The sequence below is a fragment of the Zonotrichia leucophrys genome, chromosome 4, assembly GCF_028769735.1.
Source record: "Zonotrichia leucophrys gambelii isolate GWCS_2022_RI chromosome 4, RI_Zleu_2.0, whole genome shotgun sequence".
NCBI lineage: Eukaryota > Metazoa > Chordata > Aves > Passeriformes > Passerellidae > Zonotrichia > Zonotrichia leucophrys.
The window spans coordinates 52,759,745-52,775,973 of record NC_088173.1 but is presented as its reverse complement, the minus strand read 5'-3'; the positions used below and the strand labels follow the sequence as shown (position 1 = coordinate 52,775,973).

At 48.9% G+C, this 16,229-nt stretch overlaps 1 protein-coding gene across 2 annotated transcripts in view; it reads left to right on the top strand.

The window, feature by feature from the left end:
- Positions 1–771: 771 nt before the first annotated feature.
- Positions 772–16,229, top strand: part of FRAS1 (Fraser extracellular matrix complex subunit 1) — a 104,438-nt gene continuing 88,980 nt past the window's right edge. For both annotated transcript variants that reach the window (XM_064711710.1, XM_064711709.1), the window contains exons 1-2: positions 772–916; positions 3,309–3,340. In XM_064711710.1, the coding sequence (XP_064567780.1) occupies positions 835–916; positions 3,309–3,340 (114 nt within the window). In that variant the 5' untranslated portion in view covers positions 772–834. The remainder of the gene's footprint in view (positions 917–3,308; positions 3,341–16,229) is intronic.

Sequence of the window (16,229 nt, the reverse complement as noted above, 5' to 3'; positions counted from 1 at the left end):
TGTGCAACCAACTGCTGTGTGGGAACTAGGGTACTGCTATAAAGCAGGAACGCTGAAATTGGCAGGGAAAAAAAAAAAAAACAACATTTAATTCACAGACTAGTAAAAATAAACTCACTTTCCAAGTTCATTTTAATTTGGGGTTTGGAATGGCTGTAACTTCAAATTGGAGCTGTTTTTTCTTTATCCTGTGACTTGTAGGAGCCAAACGTTCATTTGGAAACGTTGGCTCTGAGAAGTGTTGAGTGTGCACTGCTGGAGGAAGCTTTTCTTGAATGGACATGGTACTGTGTGTGTGTGCAAGCCAAGAAGAAATGGACATGGAAACAGACTAGGCTTTGCTATTTCTTGTTATAATCCTACAACCCAAACTGACACCCAAAACACAACAAATCGGAAGCTTCCAACCCGGATTGAGAGGGTGACCTCTCCCTTCCAGCCACCGGGATGGATCGAGTCACTGGGGTCAGGTCCCACACAAACACGTTGGATTTGCCTGATCCCGGCACTGCTGCGGCTGGGTCGGGCTGCGGGATCGCCGGGAGCTGCTCCATGCCCAGGTAGCCGGTGTGAGGGGGAGGAGAAGCCGGAATCCTCTGCCCCCCCGGCGCAAGGTGCCGGGGAGTGGGAGGAGGAGGAGGAGAGGCTCGGGTGCCGGGAGGAAGGAGGGCGCCGCGCTGCCCGGGGCGGGGCGGGGGGCGGGCGGGCTGCGGCGCGGAGCTGCCCCTTTGTCTGCGGGCGAAGTTTGGCGGCGGGGCGGGGGCCGAGGCGCTGTCCCGGCACCTGCCGCGGGCCCGGCGGGCACTCCCCGCTCGCTGCTCGCCGCCAGGGGCCATGGGCGCCCCGAGGGCCGCCGTGCTGCTGCTGCCGCCGCTGCTGCTGCTGCTCCGAGCCGCGCTGGCCGATGCCGCCTCAGGTGAGTCCCGCGCCGAGCGCGTCCCGCTCCCGCGGGCGGGGGATCCCTGAGGGGAAAGCGGCTCCGGGCGCCTTTTCCCCTGGCACACGGGACGGCTCTGCCTCGCTGCCTCCCTGGTCGCGCTGCCGGCCCGGGCGGGGGTCCGCCTCCGCCCCCCGCCATTTTGGCGGCTCCTCCACAGGCGAGGTGAGGGGCACCGGGGCGAAGCCGTGCCCGGCCGGCGGGCGCGGGGGAACGCCGGTCCCGCTCCGGGCTGCCCCTCACGGCGGGAGGGAGGGCGGGAAGGCGGCGGCGCTCGGCCGTGCCCAGGTGAGGGGAGCTGCCCCGGCACGGTGTGTGGCGCTGAGGGGCCGGGGCGGGCAGCGGCAGCCGCAGCCCTCGGGCAGCCCGCGGGTGGCGGGGCCGTGCGGAGCGGAGCGCTCGGGAATGCGGCGCTGGGAGCGGGCAGGGCCGGGAAAGCGTGAGGGGAACCGGCAGCAGCCCTGCTCCGCTCCCTGCGGCTGGAGCCAACTTGGGCGCTCTCGGGGAGGCGCACCGGCATTTGTGTCGGGTGCTGGACGGACTCGTGGCCAGCGCAAGGCTGTGCCGTGCTGATGTTCGGAGTTCGGGGGTGCGGGTTGGATGCGTTCGTGCTCCTGGGTGGTTTTGCAGCCTGTCCTTTGGCTGTAGGTTGTTAGTTTCTGAAGCGGCAGTCTCCCCGAGTCCTGCTGCCACCGTGATTCCCGATTTAAGTGCTGCTGTTCCCAGTGAACAGCAGCGGTTCAAACCAGCGATGTGCGTGCGAGCCGAGGCGCTGCTAGGGGTGGGCTTGGACATTTGCTACCCAGTGTTAACTCGTTGGGTAGCACTCCGACAGACTTCACTTTTTCTGGTTTCAGAGCTTTTATTTTTGGTAAATGACGCTACCAACAACCCGAATCCAAGATGTCCCCCACAAAAATACCACAGCAATAAGTCCGGGGTGCTTTTTGGGGTGCTTCAGTTTGTGCAAGTCATAATTTGCAGAATGCTTTTCAGGTGTGCTTTGCAACAGGTGGTGATCACACCTGGGGCTTTGAGTTTCTTGGAAAATCAGGGCACTGTTGCATGGCAATCTCAATTAATTAATGTGTGTAGCGTGTTTGGCTGTGTTTAGTGTGTCCCCCCATAATTGGGGACAAAAGTAAAATTCACTTGTAAGTAAGGATTGTCCAAGTCCTGCTGAGCTGGGTTGTATCTTAGTCTCCCTTGGTAACTTGTAAAGGAGGGAGCTGTGTCTTTGCCGTTTGTGGGGAAGAGGGATCAGAGTTGGTGAATTTGCTTTCTAGTCCTACATGGTCCTTATTCCCTGCTCTGGCCCCGGAGGGGATGAGCACACTGGTATTTTAAGGAACTCTAGCTGTCAGTGAGCTAAAAATGAAAGGCAGCTGGCCCTGGAGGGGTAAAACAGATGGGTTGTGCTGGTCTTAACTAACTGATGTTAAATTTTTGGTTTTTTTTTCCCCTCAGCCCATGCCTCCCAATAATGTGTGACCTTGCATTTTGCACTGTATTTTGAGGTGGAGCTGGATGATGAACCTTGAAATTATTTTCTCTTGCCAAAAGAACACCTATTTGCTGAATTTGAGAGAAATGTGGCTGGGCTCATCTTCTTGGCAAGGGAAAATAATTCCCGGGGGTGCCTCCACAGCCACTTGCAGCTGAGCTGAAGACGAGCTCAAAGGAGGAGCTTTTGATTTCAAGAAGTGTAGCTCCCAGGTTTTCTGTACAGATTGGTCTAATCTGCATTTCTCGGGAAACTCCACTCTTTGGCAGGGAAATTCTGACTTTTCTGGGTGGTCCCTCGAGGCAGCCTTTCCGTGGTCTCTTTCCCTTTCATCCTGGAGCTCCCTGGGTTATTTTGGATTGTGTATTCCCCTCACCCTTTTGGGAGACAGATCATGTGCAGTTGCTCCAGGGTGACCATTTCCAGAAAATCGATAGAAGAGCTGTCATTCAGCTTATTCCTGGTTTTACTTCCTAACCTCTTATTTGATAATTGGGGTGAAGTATGTGAATATATTTGACTACGTTGGTTGGGTCCCTGTCCGTGTCTGGGACGAGCTGTCTCTCAGTTAGCAGGGCCAGGACAGCTGAAGCAGGAGAGCCCTGTGAGCCTGTCCTGTTGTCCATGCAGGAGTGGTTTAGGAATGAGGATTCACGCTGGCTCTTCTCACACGGTTATTTTGGCAGGTCCCCTCTTTTCTCCCTGCCTTTTTGAGATGGCCAGAGGTCCTGTCCCTTACCCAGAGGTTGCCCAGCTGCCCCAAAACTGTATTTTTTTGTGGCTGCCCAGTTCAGAGCAGGCTCATTGGAGGATGTGCTGCTGCTCTTACTCGTTCCTAACCTGATTTTTGTTTTTCTGGTCCCTCAGGTGCCTGTGTCTCCCACGGCCTCTTATTTGAGGTAGGTGAGCTCGGACGTGCCGTGCTGGGGAAGGGTTGGAGGGGGTGCTGTTCAATGAACTTGACTCCAGTTGCTGCTTTTTGTCACCCCTGTGGCTGGGGTGCAGGCCACAGGTCTGGCAGCTTCCAGTCTGCTGGAGAACACACATCCCTGTCCTTGGAGAGGCTGGGAATTCTCCCCGGGCCTTTGGAGCCAGCCAGTCCAACTGGGTGAGAGGATGTGAGGGACTTCTGGGGTGTTGGAAGTCACAGATGTGCAGAGCCGGGCAGGATGGAGGTGGTGCTTTGTAAAACATGAGTGAAATGCCAGGCTGTGTTCTTTCTACGTATTTCTTTCCCTGAATTAATGAGCTGTTAATGACAGCAGCTTAACACTTTTTGCCCTCAGCTGGTCACGGTGAGTCTGGTGTACCCTGACTGATCCTTACAAACGCAATACATTTTCTTTTCTGGTGCCTCTAGAAACGTAATCCGTGAGTGACTCGGTACAAGAATCAGAGTTTTTAAGTATTCATGAACAGTGTTTTGCTCGGTAACGCTTGTCTGCCTGCCTCTGGTACTACTCTGGGCTAAAAGGAGGTGCCTGAGCTACTTTGTGTCTCTGGAATGCTTCTGGATGTGTTTGCTCCTCTTCCTGATGCACTGTGGCGGGTCCTGGCAGCCCCCAGGAGAAACCTGTGGCGACTTTTCATTGTGTTTTAGACGGCGCTTGGAAACACGGTTTCCTTTCGGTGTCTGGCCAGGGTTTTGTCCTGTCTGGTGCGGAGGAGGATGATGAGAGGGATGGAGCATCCGTTCCATGGAGAGAGGCTGAGAGAGGTGGGATTGGGATTGTCCAGCCTGGAGAGGAGAAGCCTTGGGGTGGCCCTTACCTGAAAGGAGCATGAAGGAGAGGTGGAGAGAGGCTGTTTCAAGGGGATGGGCTGTTTCAGGACAGAGAGGAATGAATGGATTCAAACCAACAGAGAGGGGAGGTTCAGGTTGGATATTGGAAAGGAATCCTTGGCTGTGGGGGGCTGAGGCCCTGGCACAGGCTGCCCAGAGGAGCTGTGGCTGCCCCTGGATGCTGGAAGTGTCCAAGGCCAGCAGCTTGGAGCAGCCTGGGTTTGGGGGAGGTGTCCCTGCCCATGGCAGGGGGGCACTGGATGAGCTTTAGGTGCCTGCCCAGCCGTTGTGTGATTGCATGTGGAAGTGGCTGAAGGTGAGCTGCTCCTGGGCGATTGTGGGAATGCTGTTGGCTGCACAAGTCTCTGAAGTCACCTGGAAAACCCTTGGTGCGTAAATCAAACCTTGAAGTGCAGCGATGCAGGCACTGCGGGTTTGCTGCAATTGTTAATGCTGCACAAGTCGTGCCTCTTGCTTGGCTGACTTAGCTGCAGGGTCAGCTGCTGTCTGTGGCTTTGCTCCGAGGGAGGGAAAGCACCTCCCTGAGCGTGATTCCCAGCTGAGCTGCTTGGTGTTCCTCCCTCTGGCTTCTCCTGTCAGCGAGTTTTCAGCTCCCTTTGCTTGGAAAGAGGAAAATCCACTTTATTTGTTCTTAGCTGCAGGCCACGAGGAGACACACTGATGTCACTCTGGAAGTCAGGGTGTGTGGGAGGTGTGGAGCAAATCCAAAAAGCTGGAGTCTTTCTGCCAGCTGGTGTGTGCCAAGGGCGAGGGGAAGGACAGGGCTGTGCCTGGAGGTGCTTTGAGTGGGGAGTGTGATTGAAAAATGAGTTTGTGTCTGGTAGAGGCTGCAGCACAGAAGGACAAGTCCAGCTGAGCAACGTCCATTCCCATTTTGTCCTCTTTCAAACATGGACGTTATCTGTGGCACCAGCTGCTGGTAGTGCACCTAGGGATGGGTTTCTGGGCTGCATTGTTTTGGAAGTTTCCTGAGACGCAAATGGGCTGCTTGGTTTCAACACTAGAAAGCACTAAAGAAGCGTTTTTTGAAAGAAAATGTTTGTAGTCTTTGGATCAAAAATTGTGAAGAGAATAAAAAGCCTTAGCTTAATTGTACTTGTGCTTCGACGAAAAATTTTGCTTTCTTTTGTAACATCTGTGTGCGTTTTGTTGTCAGAAGTTTAAACAAATCCTGATTTTATGCTTTTTAAATCAGATTTCTGTTTCTATCAGTAGTTTGCGCTGGGCAGAATGAGAGTGGAAAGGTAATAAATAAAAAATGCTGGGAGTCTCTTCTCCCCCAAATTTCCATTCCAGAGAGCTTCCACCCTGAATAAATTCAGTGACCTTTAAAATAAATGTTAGCCAGTGCAAAGCACTTCTGGTTAGGGAATATATCAAATTAGCAGTGGAAAATGGGCTTCATTTTAATTTCATTAGAAAGGTAAGGAGTTACTACTGAAAAATGAGATCAGAATTGAATATTTCAGTTGAAAGGTTTGCTTGTTAACTCTTATAATGGTGAAGATATTTTTGTTTATAAATGATGTGATTTAAATGGCACTACTTAGCCTGGGGCTGCGTCCTCTGGATGTACATGAATGTTTTGCAGCTAAGATTTATGAATACAGTAATGCAATGCCTCTCATGGAGCAAATCTCATCTGCTTGTGGGTTTCAGAAAGCTGATGGAGGCCTTTCTTCTCCGTCCTGCTTGGTGCAAGACTCATGCCTTAATCTTCTCTGTGTTGTGGGAGTCATCAGGTATCAGCTTTATTTGGAGATCAGGGTCTGTACAAGAGCTGCCCTGTTCCACATTTTCCATCTCTCTTGGTTTGGAAAGCCAGGAGTCTGCTAAAGAAGGCAGGAGCCTCCCCGGAAAGGAGAATGTAAACCCTCCCCACCCTTCTGAATTGCCATAAATTTGAAATTAAGGGGCTCTCAGGCAATAATATGTGAGCAGGAAATAACAGTTCTTTAATAGGGAAGAAAAATAAAAGGATAAAATGAACAATGCAGTACACTAGAACAGCACTGCCAGAATCAGAACCCAACCTGACACCCTGTGGGGTGTTGGTGGCAGTGCCATTGGAATTGTGGCTGCAGCCCTCCTGAAGTGTCAGATGTGGTTCTGTTGGAGCAGGGGAATATGTAGAGAAGGATTCTTCCTCCAAAGATCCAGTGGAAGAGGAGACAGCTGCTGTTCCTCTGGAAATCCCGTGGAGAAGCCATGCTGGTGTCTCAGAAACCTCTGGATTATATCCAGGTAGCAATGCTTGGCTCCTCCCTCTGAGTTATATCTGGGCAGCAATGCTTGGCTCCTCCCTCTGGGTTATATCTGGGCAGCAATGCTTGGCTCCTCCCTCTGAGTTATATCTGGGCAGCAATGCTTGGTTCCTCCCCCTGGATTATATCTGGGTAGCAATGCTTGGCTCCTCCCTCTGGGCTCACATCTCCCAATGGGATGCTGCAGTTCTTATCAGCCATGCAGGGACATTCAATAGCTGTTATCAGCAATGTCCCCTCCCGAGGGAGGAGTGATTGTGGTCACTCTGAGAGAGATAAGGCAAACTGCCCACTTGACAGAAGACAACTGCCACACGGATGGTAATGGAATCCATCTTGCCTTGCTCTCTGGAGCAGCATCCCAGCGAGCACGGGCACTGACTGAAGTATGCACATTTAATAGCACAGTGCTGGGAGCTGTGGGCCAGAGCCTTGGCAGGAGATAGCAGCTTTCCCATGGATTCATTCACCCGGACAGGAATTCAGCAAGTACCCAGCGTTTAGACATTTTCCAAGTCATTGTGCTTTCCGTCTTTCAGGATGCATTTGAGCAGCTCTTTATCACACCTTATAATTCATCATTTACTACTTCTTCTTAAATCCCCACCGTGCAAAATGCCTTTTTGCTTTGCTGGGTCTCTTCCTTATTCTTTCCCTTTCCTTAACCCCTTCAAAACCTTGGTCAGGATTCTCATTTGCATCTTCTCTTTAAAGGAGGAGTTGCAGTGTCTAACTAATTGGTAAGAGAAATTTTAGAACTTTGCTGTACCTTTTCAGTGACTTCCAAAGAGCTTAGGGACTTTGCAAGATGGCTGAGGGAAGTGGATCCCCACTTTACTGACAAATTGAACATCTGGAGTGAAGAAATTAAAAGGAACTGAATGTCCTCTCAGGCTTTGGAAATAGATTGTTGGTGGTTTAATCCATCGAAAATCTTGGGCAAAACTGGACTATTGTGTCTGGACAGTGGTCCCGTGTGGAATTTCTCATCTCTAGGGTGGTTTCGTGTTCCTTTTCCCCTTGAATAATCCCCATCAAAAATGCCACGATAGTTAAATGAGCGTGTTCAGTGTTGTCCAGGATACATCATTCCCTGTGCCTTTTCAGCAGACATTACCTCTCCATTGTTGCTGCTTTAACCACTGACTTCACCCGAGGTGCTCCTTGGCACTTTCAGGAAGACAAAAACTCCCAAATCTGAAGTTATTCCCAGCTGGGTGCATTGATTTTATGTCAGCCACGTGGTGCTCTGAGGTTGGTGATGCCAGGATGCCGATATTTCTGCCAGGCATATGGAATAGCTCCCAGTGGGAATGCAGGCAGCAGGCTTGCCTGGGAAGGCTGCTGTATTTCTCCTCGTGCTGTGGTTTATTGCTCAGCCACAGATTAAGGAGGCCCTTTAGGATAAAACACTCGATTTTGTAATCATTGTATCTACTCCAGAGTCATTCTGTAATGAATCCTCTCACTGACCCCAGGAGCACAGCAGCCAAAGGATCTTTATATTACCAGCTGCTGCTCTGCAGCTGAGGGAGAGTCCCAGGATCTGTGTTTCTGAGGATCAGCCAGGGGGAAAAAATCCTCTCCCTCCTCCCGCAAAAGATAAATCCTGAACATGACTTCTTCCCAGATTAATTTGAGTAATTTAAAGCCAGATGTTTTGTTACTAAAAAAAAAAAATTAGTTTCCTAACCTGCTTTGTTTGTGTTTTATGGACATGAGAATGAAACTTCTTGCAGGCTGAAAACTGGGAAATTTTAGTTTAAGTGTAATACATATTTGGGGACATCTACAGGAGCTGAAAGATTGCAAAGATTAGAAACTTTGAACCCTTTGGTTATCAAACTAGAAATCTTGTTTCTAACAGAATGGCTCCTTGAAAATCTGAAACTTTTCCTTTCCTGGGACTTCACCTGTTGTCCTGTCTGAATAGATTTGGTCATGGTCATGTGGAATTAATTCCTTTTGGGTGCTCAGCCAGCTGGAGACTGACATGCCATCCATCAGGTGTTGTGGTTCATGGCTGTTTATGTGTTCAGAGGAAACACAGGGTTGGTTGTTTAACTGTGAAAAGCTCCTGCTGCTGGAGACACAGTTGTCACTACTGACATGCCAGGAGCCAGTTCTGAGTTAGTGGATGCTGTAAATCCTTTTATGCATCGAGCCTGGAAAAGTGGTTCCAGGGGAAAACATGAGCAAACTTGTTAGCAATTTCTTTCCCACATTTTTTTGCAGTTTTATGGATTCTTCTGTGTATGTGGAAAGCTTGGTTTTCTTGACTGCCTAAGGAATTCTAAGTGTTGTAGAGTAGAAGTAACTTGCTATGCTTTTATTCCAGTGGGTTAATTTTTTGTTGTTATTTTTAAAAATCAGAATTCTAAGAGTGTTCCATTTTGAAAACCCGGGTTTGGTTTTAAATTGAAGGCACTTAAAAATTGCATTTACTCTTTTCTGTCATGATTTCTCTGTGAAATTGTGAGACCATTGTGGTTATGGAAACGGAACCCTCAAAGTGTCTCAATCTGCTGTTAAATGGAAATATTCCAAACCAAAAATGAATTATGTGCTTCTGTGGAGTGACATAAAGGGTAATTCTTAGGCCTCTTTTCCATGATTTATTTAAAACAAAAATTCCCTCAATGAAACAATAAACTTAATGAAAACCTGTTTAAATTTTGATGAAATCCTTAGGACAAAGCAAAGTCGAATATGTTACTTCCAAGGACGTTAGGAGACTTCATATTAGATAAAATGGAACCAATTGAGATACAGTTGATTAAAAATTGAGCAGAATTTGTCCCAGAATTTAGGCTTTAAAGCCTTGTTACCTAAGAGGAGTCTGGCCATGACTGCAGGGCAGTGTTTTGCAGTATGTTTTTTTTTTTTTTTTCCATGTTGTAATTTTACTTTCTGCGAGGTTTTTGGAGGCTTGAATGCAATCCATGGAGGAATGCTATGGGAACAGGCATTTTGTTCTGCAGGTCTACCTGATGTGATCTTCAAGGTCAAATCTTCTCCTCGGCATCCTGTTTGTACAGATGCCTTCATTAGCCTCTGCAAATAGCTGCTAAATCCACATGTTCAGGCTGAGGAGATGATAATTCCTCATCTGGCAGCCTCAGTAAGTAACCTCCTTGTTAAAATCAGCTGTTGGGCTACATAAAAGGTGCTGTGAGGTCTCTACACTCAATATTTTTAGTGCATTCTGCATGGTGCCAGCGTGTTTCTAACCTTACTGAAGTAATTTCATGCTTCTGTAATTCATTGGGTTTTTAGTGTATTTATAGATGCTATTTTATCAAGCACTGCAGTAGAAATGATGAGAGCATCTGGTGAAATCCATCACATCTCATGCAACAGCCTCTGAAGAAATAACCTTGGTAATCGAGCCTTTCCCCCTTTGGATGGTTCCACTAATGTTTTAAAGGCTTTAGATATTTAATGTCACTGGGGTGCCCTAAATGTCACTTTCTGTGACACCTGAAACAGCAGAGCCACCCTTCAGCTGGCACCCAGACCCTCAGCTGTGACCATGGGGAAACCACAAACTCTGATTTGTTGGGATTCCTCTTGGGAAACTTCCCTGAGGCGGTGCTGGCAGCAGCATCTGTGTGGGGTGCCAGAGCAGGGTTGTGTCAGGAGCGTTGGGCAGGCCAGAGAAATGAGAAATATTCCCCTGTGCTGGCAGGGAGAGCTGTCCCCCTGCTGCATCTTCCCGTCTCTGGGAAGTGATGCCTGAGTTATTTGGGTGGGGACTGCAGCCCTGCCAGCCTGCAGCCTTGCGGAGGAGCTGGAGGGGAGGCTCGTGGAAACACGATCAGCACGTTTCTATTTGGGGAGCCCGCATTCCTGGGCTCCTCTGGGTGCTGCAGCTGCTTTGGTGTCGGTGGAGCTGGGCCTTTTCCCAGCTGAGCGCTTGACCCTGGTGCTGGCAGTCAGCCTTCCAGGCACTGAGCTCATGTCATGGAGCAGGGCTGCAGGCTGGCTACGGCCTTGCCAGTTGGTGTTTTCCAGAGAGAGCATGGATTTGCCTTCTCATTTCCCTTCAAGGGATTTGCAGCAAGCCCAGCTGCGCCCTGTCTCTTTTTCATACCTTGTCTTGGCCCTATATGTGAAATTTTGGCTGTTGTGAGCCAAGCTCTCACCTACACACATAAAAAAACTGATTTGGCATGGGACCTGGAAGTTTAGAGAGGAAGCTGGCTTTGGGGGATGAGTTAAAGGTGGGATGGAGATTCCCTTCACGTGGCTGCCTTTAGACACCCTAATGCTCAGCTGCCCTGGATGGGAATGCAGTTCCTTGTGTGATTCCTGCGCTTCTGGACCACTTCTGTGAGGGGCAGCGTGCTCTGGCATCCCGAGGCTGCAGTCCAGGCTGGAATGCCGAGGTGTTGGGAGGTTGGCAAGGTCTTTGCTGCACCCATTGTGGTGTCCTGGGTGCGGCTGCAGCGCCCAGGTGATGTTCTCATGACTGAGCTGGGCAGCAGGGGCTGTGCTTTGCCCTCTGTGCGTGTTCCTGCAGTAGTTCCAGCAGGGTTACTCTCACTCCAGTCAAACAGGACTATCCTTGTCTTCCCAGGCACCTGCAGTGCTGGAAATCCATCCCTGCTTGGCCTCTGGCTTTCTGCTGGCTGTGCCTTGTGTTCGTGTCTCTGCTTCCTGGCAAGGCTCTTGCTCTGGCTGCTGAGAAGTCAAATTGACTGGGCTTTGTTTCCCCTCTTTGCACAGTCAGTTTGGTCACTGTGAAGGTGATGATCCCTATGTGTCTGAAGGAGTTGGAAAATGGTATTGTAGGATTCCAACCAAAACTGCCTTTCTCTCTCGCCTCCCCTCGTTCCCCCTTTCTCCTAATCACCACTTGACACAGACTTCCAGAGGGTTTTCTGATGAGCTTTTGGCCTCCTTGTGTTCCAAATGCTGCTTTATTCACCCTGTTGTCAATGGGGGTACCTCAAAATGAGAGCAGTGCAGTGGGACTGGCGTGCAGGAATCTTTTGGTAACCTCTACACAGAGAGTAAATTTTCAATTTTATCAGTGACACGGGTTCTTTCCATAGAGTGTTTTCCCTGGCATTTCAATGTGAGCATGTATATGAATAAATAAAAGTTCCTGCAGGCATCTTACTCTTTTTTTTTTTTTTTTTTTTTTTTTTTTTGCATTGTACTTTTAAATAGCTGCACTTACAGGAGCCTGTTTCCAATTTCATCTGATTTTTTACAGACCTAGGGAAAGAATAAGCCTTTCCTGTGGACTTTAGACTTTCAGAGTTTAAGTCCTGTAGGAGAAGATCAGCAAGGGGCAACTACCCTGACCCTTTGAAGTGTTAAAAGCAGATGTGCACCTCCTGTATCCAACTTTGGGCAAGGTGTGTGTACCCTTTAAAAAAAAAAAGGCAACTTGGAAGCTGAACTAAGCAGTGGTTGGTTGTATTTCTGTGCCCTTGGGTTTGCTGGAGGTTTGTTTTCTGCCAGATGTTTTGCTGTTTATTTTGTGCACACTACATCTGAAGAGTCGCTGTAGGTAAGGCAGTATTTTGGGCAGTTCCTTGGAATAGCATTAAAACAAAAAAACTGCAGCAAAGTCCTGCAGAATTTACCAAACAGAGGATGCTGTGCATCAAGGGGTTTGTTTGTTTTCAAAATAGTTTTTTTTGGAAAGTTTTTGGTTCAGGATTTAGGGCAGCTGTGATAAACCCGTCACCTTTGCTGGGGTTGTAGATGAAGGTATTTGGGAGAGAAGAAAACCCTTCTGGTGTGTCTTGGATCTTAATTTCCATCTTAATTTCCTCAGAGCAGGACATGTCCTAGCCCCAAGGAGAGGAAGAGGTTCAGAAGCTCAGGGCTTGCTCCTCATTGTCTGTCTCAACCACATTCATGCACAAAACAAAGACAAAGCTGGATTTTCTTTGGGAAGCAGTGATTTATGGTGTGGAGTCACTAAACGTGTTTGCACATGAGTCCTTTGGGCACACATAACAGCTTAGCTGGGGAACCTACCACAGAAGCATTCATTCCTTCTTATCTTGCCCCAGAGGCCAGGGCCAGTGCTGGTTTTGTTTCTGGTCCCAAAGAACTGGCTGCAGGCAGGGGTGAATTAGAGGGGGGGTCTCCAGGCTTTCTGAAAGGGGGAAAAAGAGCTACACTTCAGTATTTTTTACAAAAAACCCCCCACATTATGATATATTCCATCTGACTACAGGATGCAAACATCCTGGCTTGTACTGGGAATAGTGGAACAGCAGGACCAGAGCAGGCACTGTCCCTGCGTGCTGGCCACTGCTGAGGCCCCACCTTGCACCCCTGGGGACAATTTGGGGCTCCTGGCTCCAAGGAAGGCACAGAGGGGCTGGGACATGTCCAGGGAACAGAATGGATCTGGAGCACAGGTGTGCTGAGGAGCAGCTGAGGGGGGAAACAGGAGGCTCAGGGGGACCTTCTTGGTCCCTGCAACTCCCTGACAGGAGGTCACAGTGACAGGACAAGAGTAAATAGCCTCAAATTGTACCAGGGGGTGTTTCCATTGAATTTCAGGGGAAATTTCTTCAGTGAAACGGTGGCCAGTCATGGAAACAGCCTGCCCAGTGCAGTGGGGGGGTTTAAAAGCCCTGTGGATGTGGCACCTGGGGACACGGGTTAGTGGTGGCCTTGGCAGTGCTGGCTTGATGGCTGGACTCCATGGTCTTGAAGGTCTTTTCCACCCTGAGGGATTCCACGGTTCTGTGATTCTGGGAAACATTCTGGGGGCTCCTGGTGCGTTCAGACTCGAGTGTCAAGGTGTGATAAAATTCCTCTGTGAGTATTAGGGGCTTACAGTTCAGGGGGAGCAGTGTTACATGAGCTGGGTGTTTGGCACTGCTGTCACAGCTGGAGGAACATTATCCTGATTTTTCACTGTTCATTTGTGCTGAGGTGTGGGGGGGATGCACAGGGATGGAGGAGATCCAGAAGAGGGTCATGATTCCTCATTACAAAGGACTTGAGCACTGTCTGCACCAGTTCTCAAAGGGAAAGTTAAGGGGTAATTTGTAGAATGCTACAGAGGGAACAGAAATTATTATAAATAATCCTCTTCTACCCATAAGAGAATGGAGGAGCTAGAAAATGATAGCTAGATAAATTCAGCCTAGGAACTAGGTAGGTTTTACTGTGGAGATTGGAAATCGTTGGAACTGTTTCCTGGTGTGTGCTATGAATTATTCTGTATCACTAGAAATCTTTAAATCATGGCTTCCCCCCCACTGAAAGTTACTCTTTTGTTAAATTGCAGCTTTTGGCCCAGAGTCCAGAATGAATTGATTTATTGGCAGAGTCAAGCAGCACAGCCCCCTGCACTGCAAACCAGGCGGGTTTGGGGTGGATCTGTGGAAGTGCAGTGGCACAGGGGCAGCGTTCATCTCTCCTGCCTTTTCACATCACAACTAAGCAGAAGCTGAGGGAATTCTGCCTTGCTCCACTGACACTCCTTGTGTGTGAGTGGAAGGTAAAGCCCACTCCTGTCCCAGGATTAAAAGCTGTGTCTCGCCTGCCCATAACTCTTGCTGAATAACAGCAGTATACACAGAAATGGCCAAATCACTGTGTGCTGCTTTATTCCTTGCTCCGGGAAAAGGGAAAGGAAGGAGGCAAAGGCATGCTTCCCACCTGCTGGTAACATCCAGCTGATTCACACCCTGTCCCCGTGGCTCTTGTTCTCCACCAGCTGGGGCGAGCGGCCAAATGAATGCCTGGGAGTTACGATGGCATAAAACTGATGGGAGAGCGGAATTATGGAGGGCATAAGCTTGTTCCACGTTGGAAACCAAGGCTGCAGGAACAAGCTGTGCAGCGCCCTGGCTCCTGGGAGGATTAATTACAGATGGTGGCTGTGGCAGCTAAATCAAGTGCCTCTAATGTTGTGTAAACTTCATTAAACAAATGCCGAAGCAGGGCTGTAATCTATGCCAAATGGGATAGGATGACGAGAGTAGAAAAGGAAAATACTCTGTGGGAAGTTAAAAAAAAAAGAAACCTCAGTGTCTAAATCCACTGGAGCAATTTCTTCTACCTATTGTGCTTTAATGGTAGAATTTTAAACCACAAGCTTTTAAACTTATTATCTGGTAAAGCCTCAGTAGCTTGAATTAATAACAACTTTCTGCTAATGCCTTGCTGAATTCCTCTTAGTCAGCAAATCCTGGTTTATCTGATATGCTCAATCCTTCCTGATATTCTGCCACCACGTGCATTTGGCCATTTCTTTTCCACTTGTGGCAATGGCAGAGGAGGAAGCACTGACCACCAGCTTGGTTGTGGCTGCTGTTGTTGCTGGACTGATGTGGTGCAGGGCTTATGGGAGCCCAGGATTCTCATTTTGGCTGCAGGTTTGTGTTTTAATCTGAAAGCTTCTGCATGTTGATATAATGTCCTAAGCAATGTTATCTGATTTAAGGTCCAAGAAATGCAAGTTCCTGCAGCTGTCGCCTGTAATGGGCGCAGTTTCATTCTACCCTGACTCGCAGGCACTCGTGTGCTGCTGCAGAAAGGGGTGCTGGCATTCCCCTGACCCCTCAGAGGAGGCAGCGGCCTGCATCAGGGAAAGGGGAATAAATCTCTGCTGACTTAGCAAGTGAAAATCTGCTCAGCAGAGAGTCCCAGGGATGGCAGCGCTGGGGCTGGGATCACGGCACGGAGGAGGGCGTAATCCCACAGTGGGATTCATTCACCTGCAATTTGTGATTCCACCCCTGGCAGCTCCGGTACTGACGTGGTGAGGGACTGAAAGGCCACTTAAATGAACTGAGCTTTTCCAGACAGGGAGAAGTGACTGGGGAGGAAAAGCCAAGAGTGTACTTTAAAGTGCTTTTGGTGGCCAGTGACAGAGTTTTTGTGCTTGTTTAGTTCAGCTGTTTGTTGAAGTTGGACGGTCAGGGTTGTGTTGGACATTTGTCACTGCAGACCCTCTCAGTGTGACCCTGTGCCTGGCTGAACAATCAAGTGCATAGCAGGAGATCTAATACCCAAGGGAGTGCTTTTTTAAACTATTATTTTCTCCCAAATAATGTTTTTGAATTATTTCCCCTGCTGTGTCTCTGTCCTCTCCCAGATCCCTGTCCATGTAGGGTGCTTTAAGGTGACTTGTGTAGCTCCTTCAAGACCAGGAGCTGAAGTCAGGCTGTGGATTTAGGGATCCTGCCTGTGCTTTGATCCTTTCCTCTGCTGTTTTAGCTGTGTGGTGGCTCCACAGGACTTGTGAATGGTCAGCTGAACACGGGGCTTTTGGAGAGGAGCACTGAACACTTTGATGCATAAATTCAGGCTCAGGAGCTTGACTTAGCTCAGCTGGTTTGGAAAATGCTGACTTTTGAAAATGTCATCTTTCTCTTGCAGTTTAGGAGGGCTTAAAAGGAAACCAGTCTTGCCCAGTGTCTCTTTTTGATGTAGGAAGCAAGTTGAAAAGTTGTACCATTTAAATGAAGGTAGATTTCAAGCAGCAAAAATATTTCAGCTTTTATGTTGGCGTTAAGTCAGTTTTGGTTTTGAAACGCATTTTTAAGCCTTCTTTAAGGGATCCAGGACTAAAAGCCTGGCCCTGCACTGCCCTGCAGGTAAGTGCTCAGAGGAATTGCTTTTGGTTACCCACAGTTTAGATGCAGCTGAAGAGAAATATTTTGGCCTTTGGGCTTCATCAGATAACACAGCACAGGCTCTGTGATCAGTGGGAACAGCACATGTTCTTAGGGG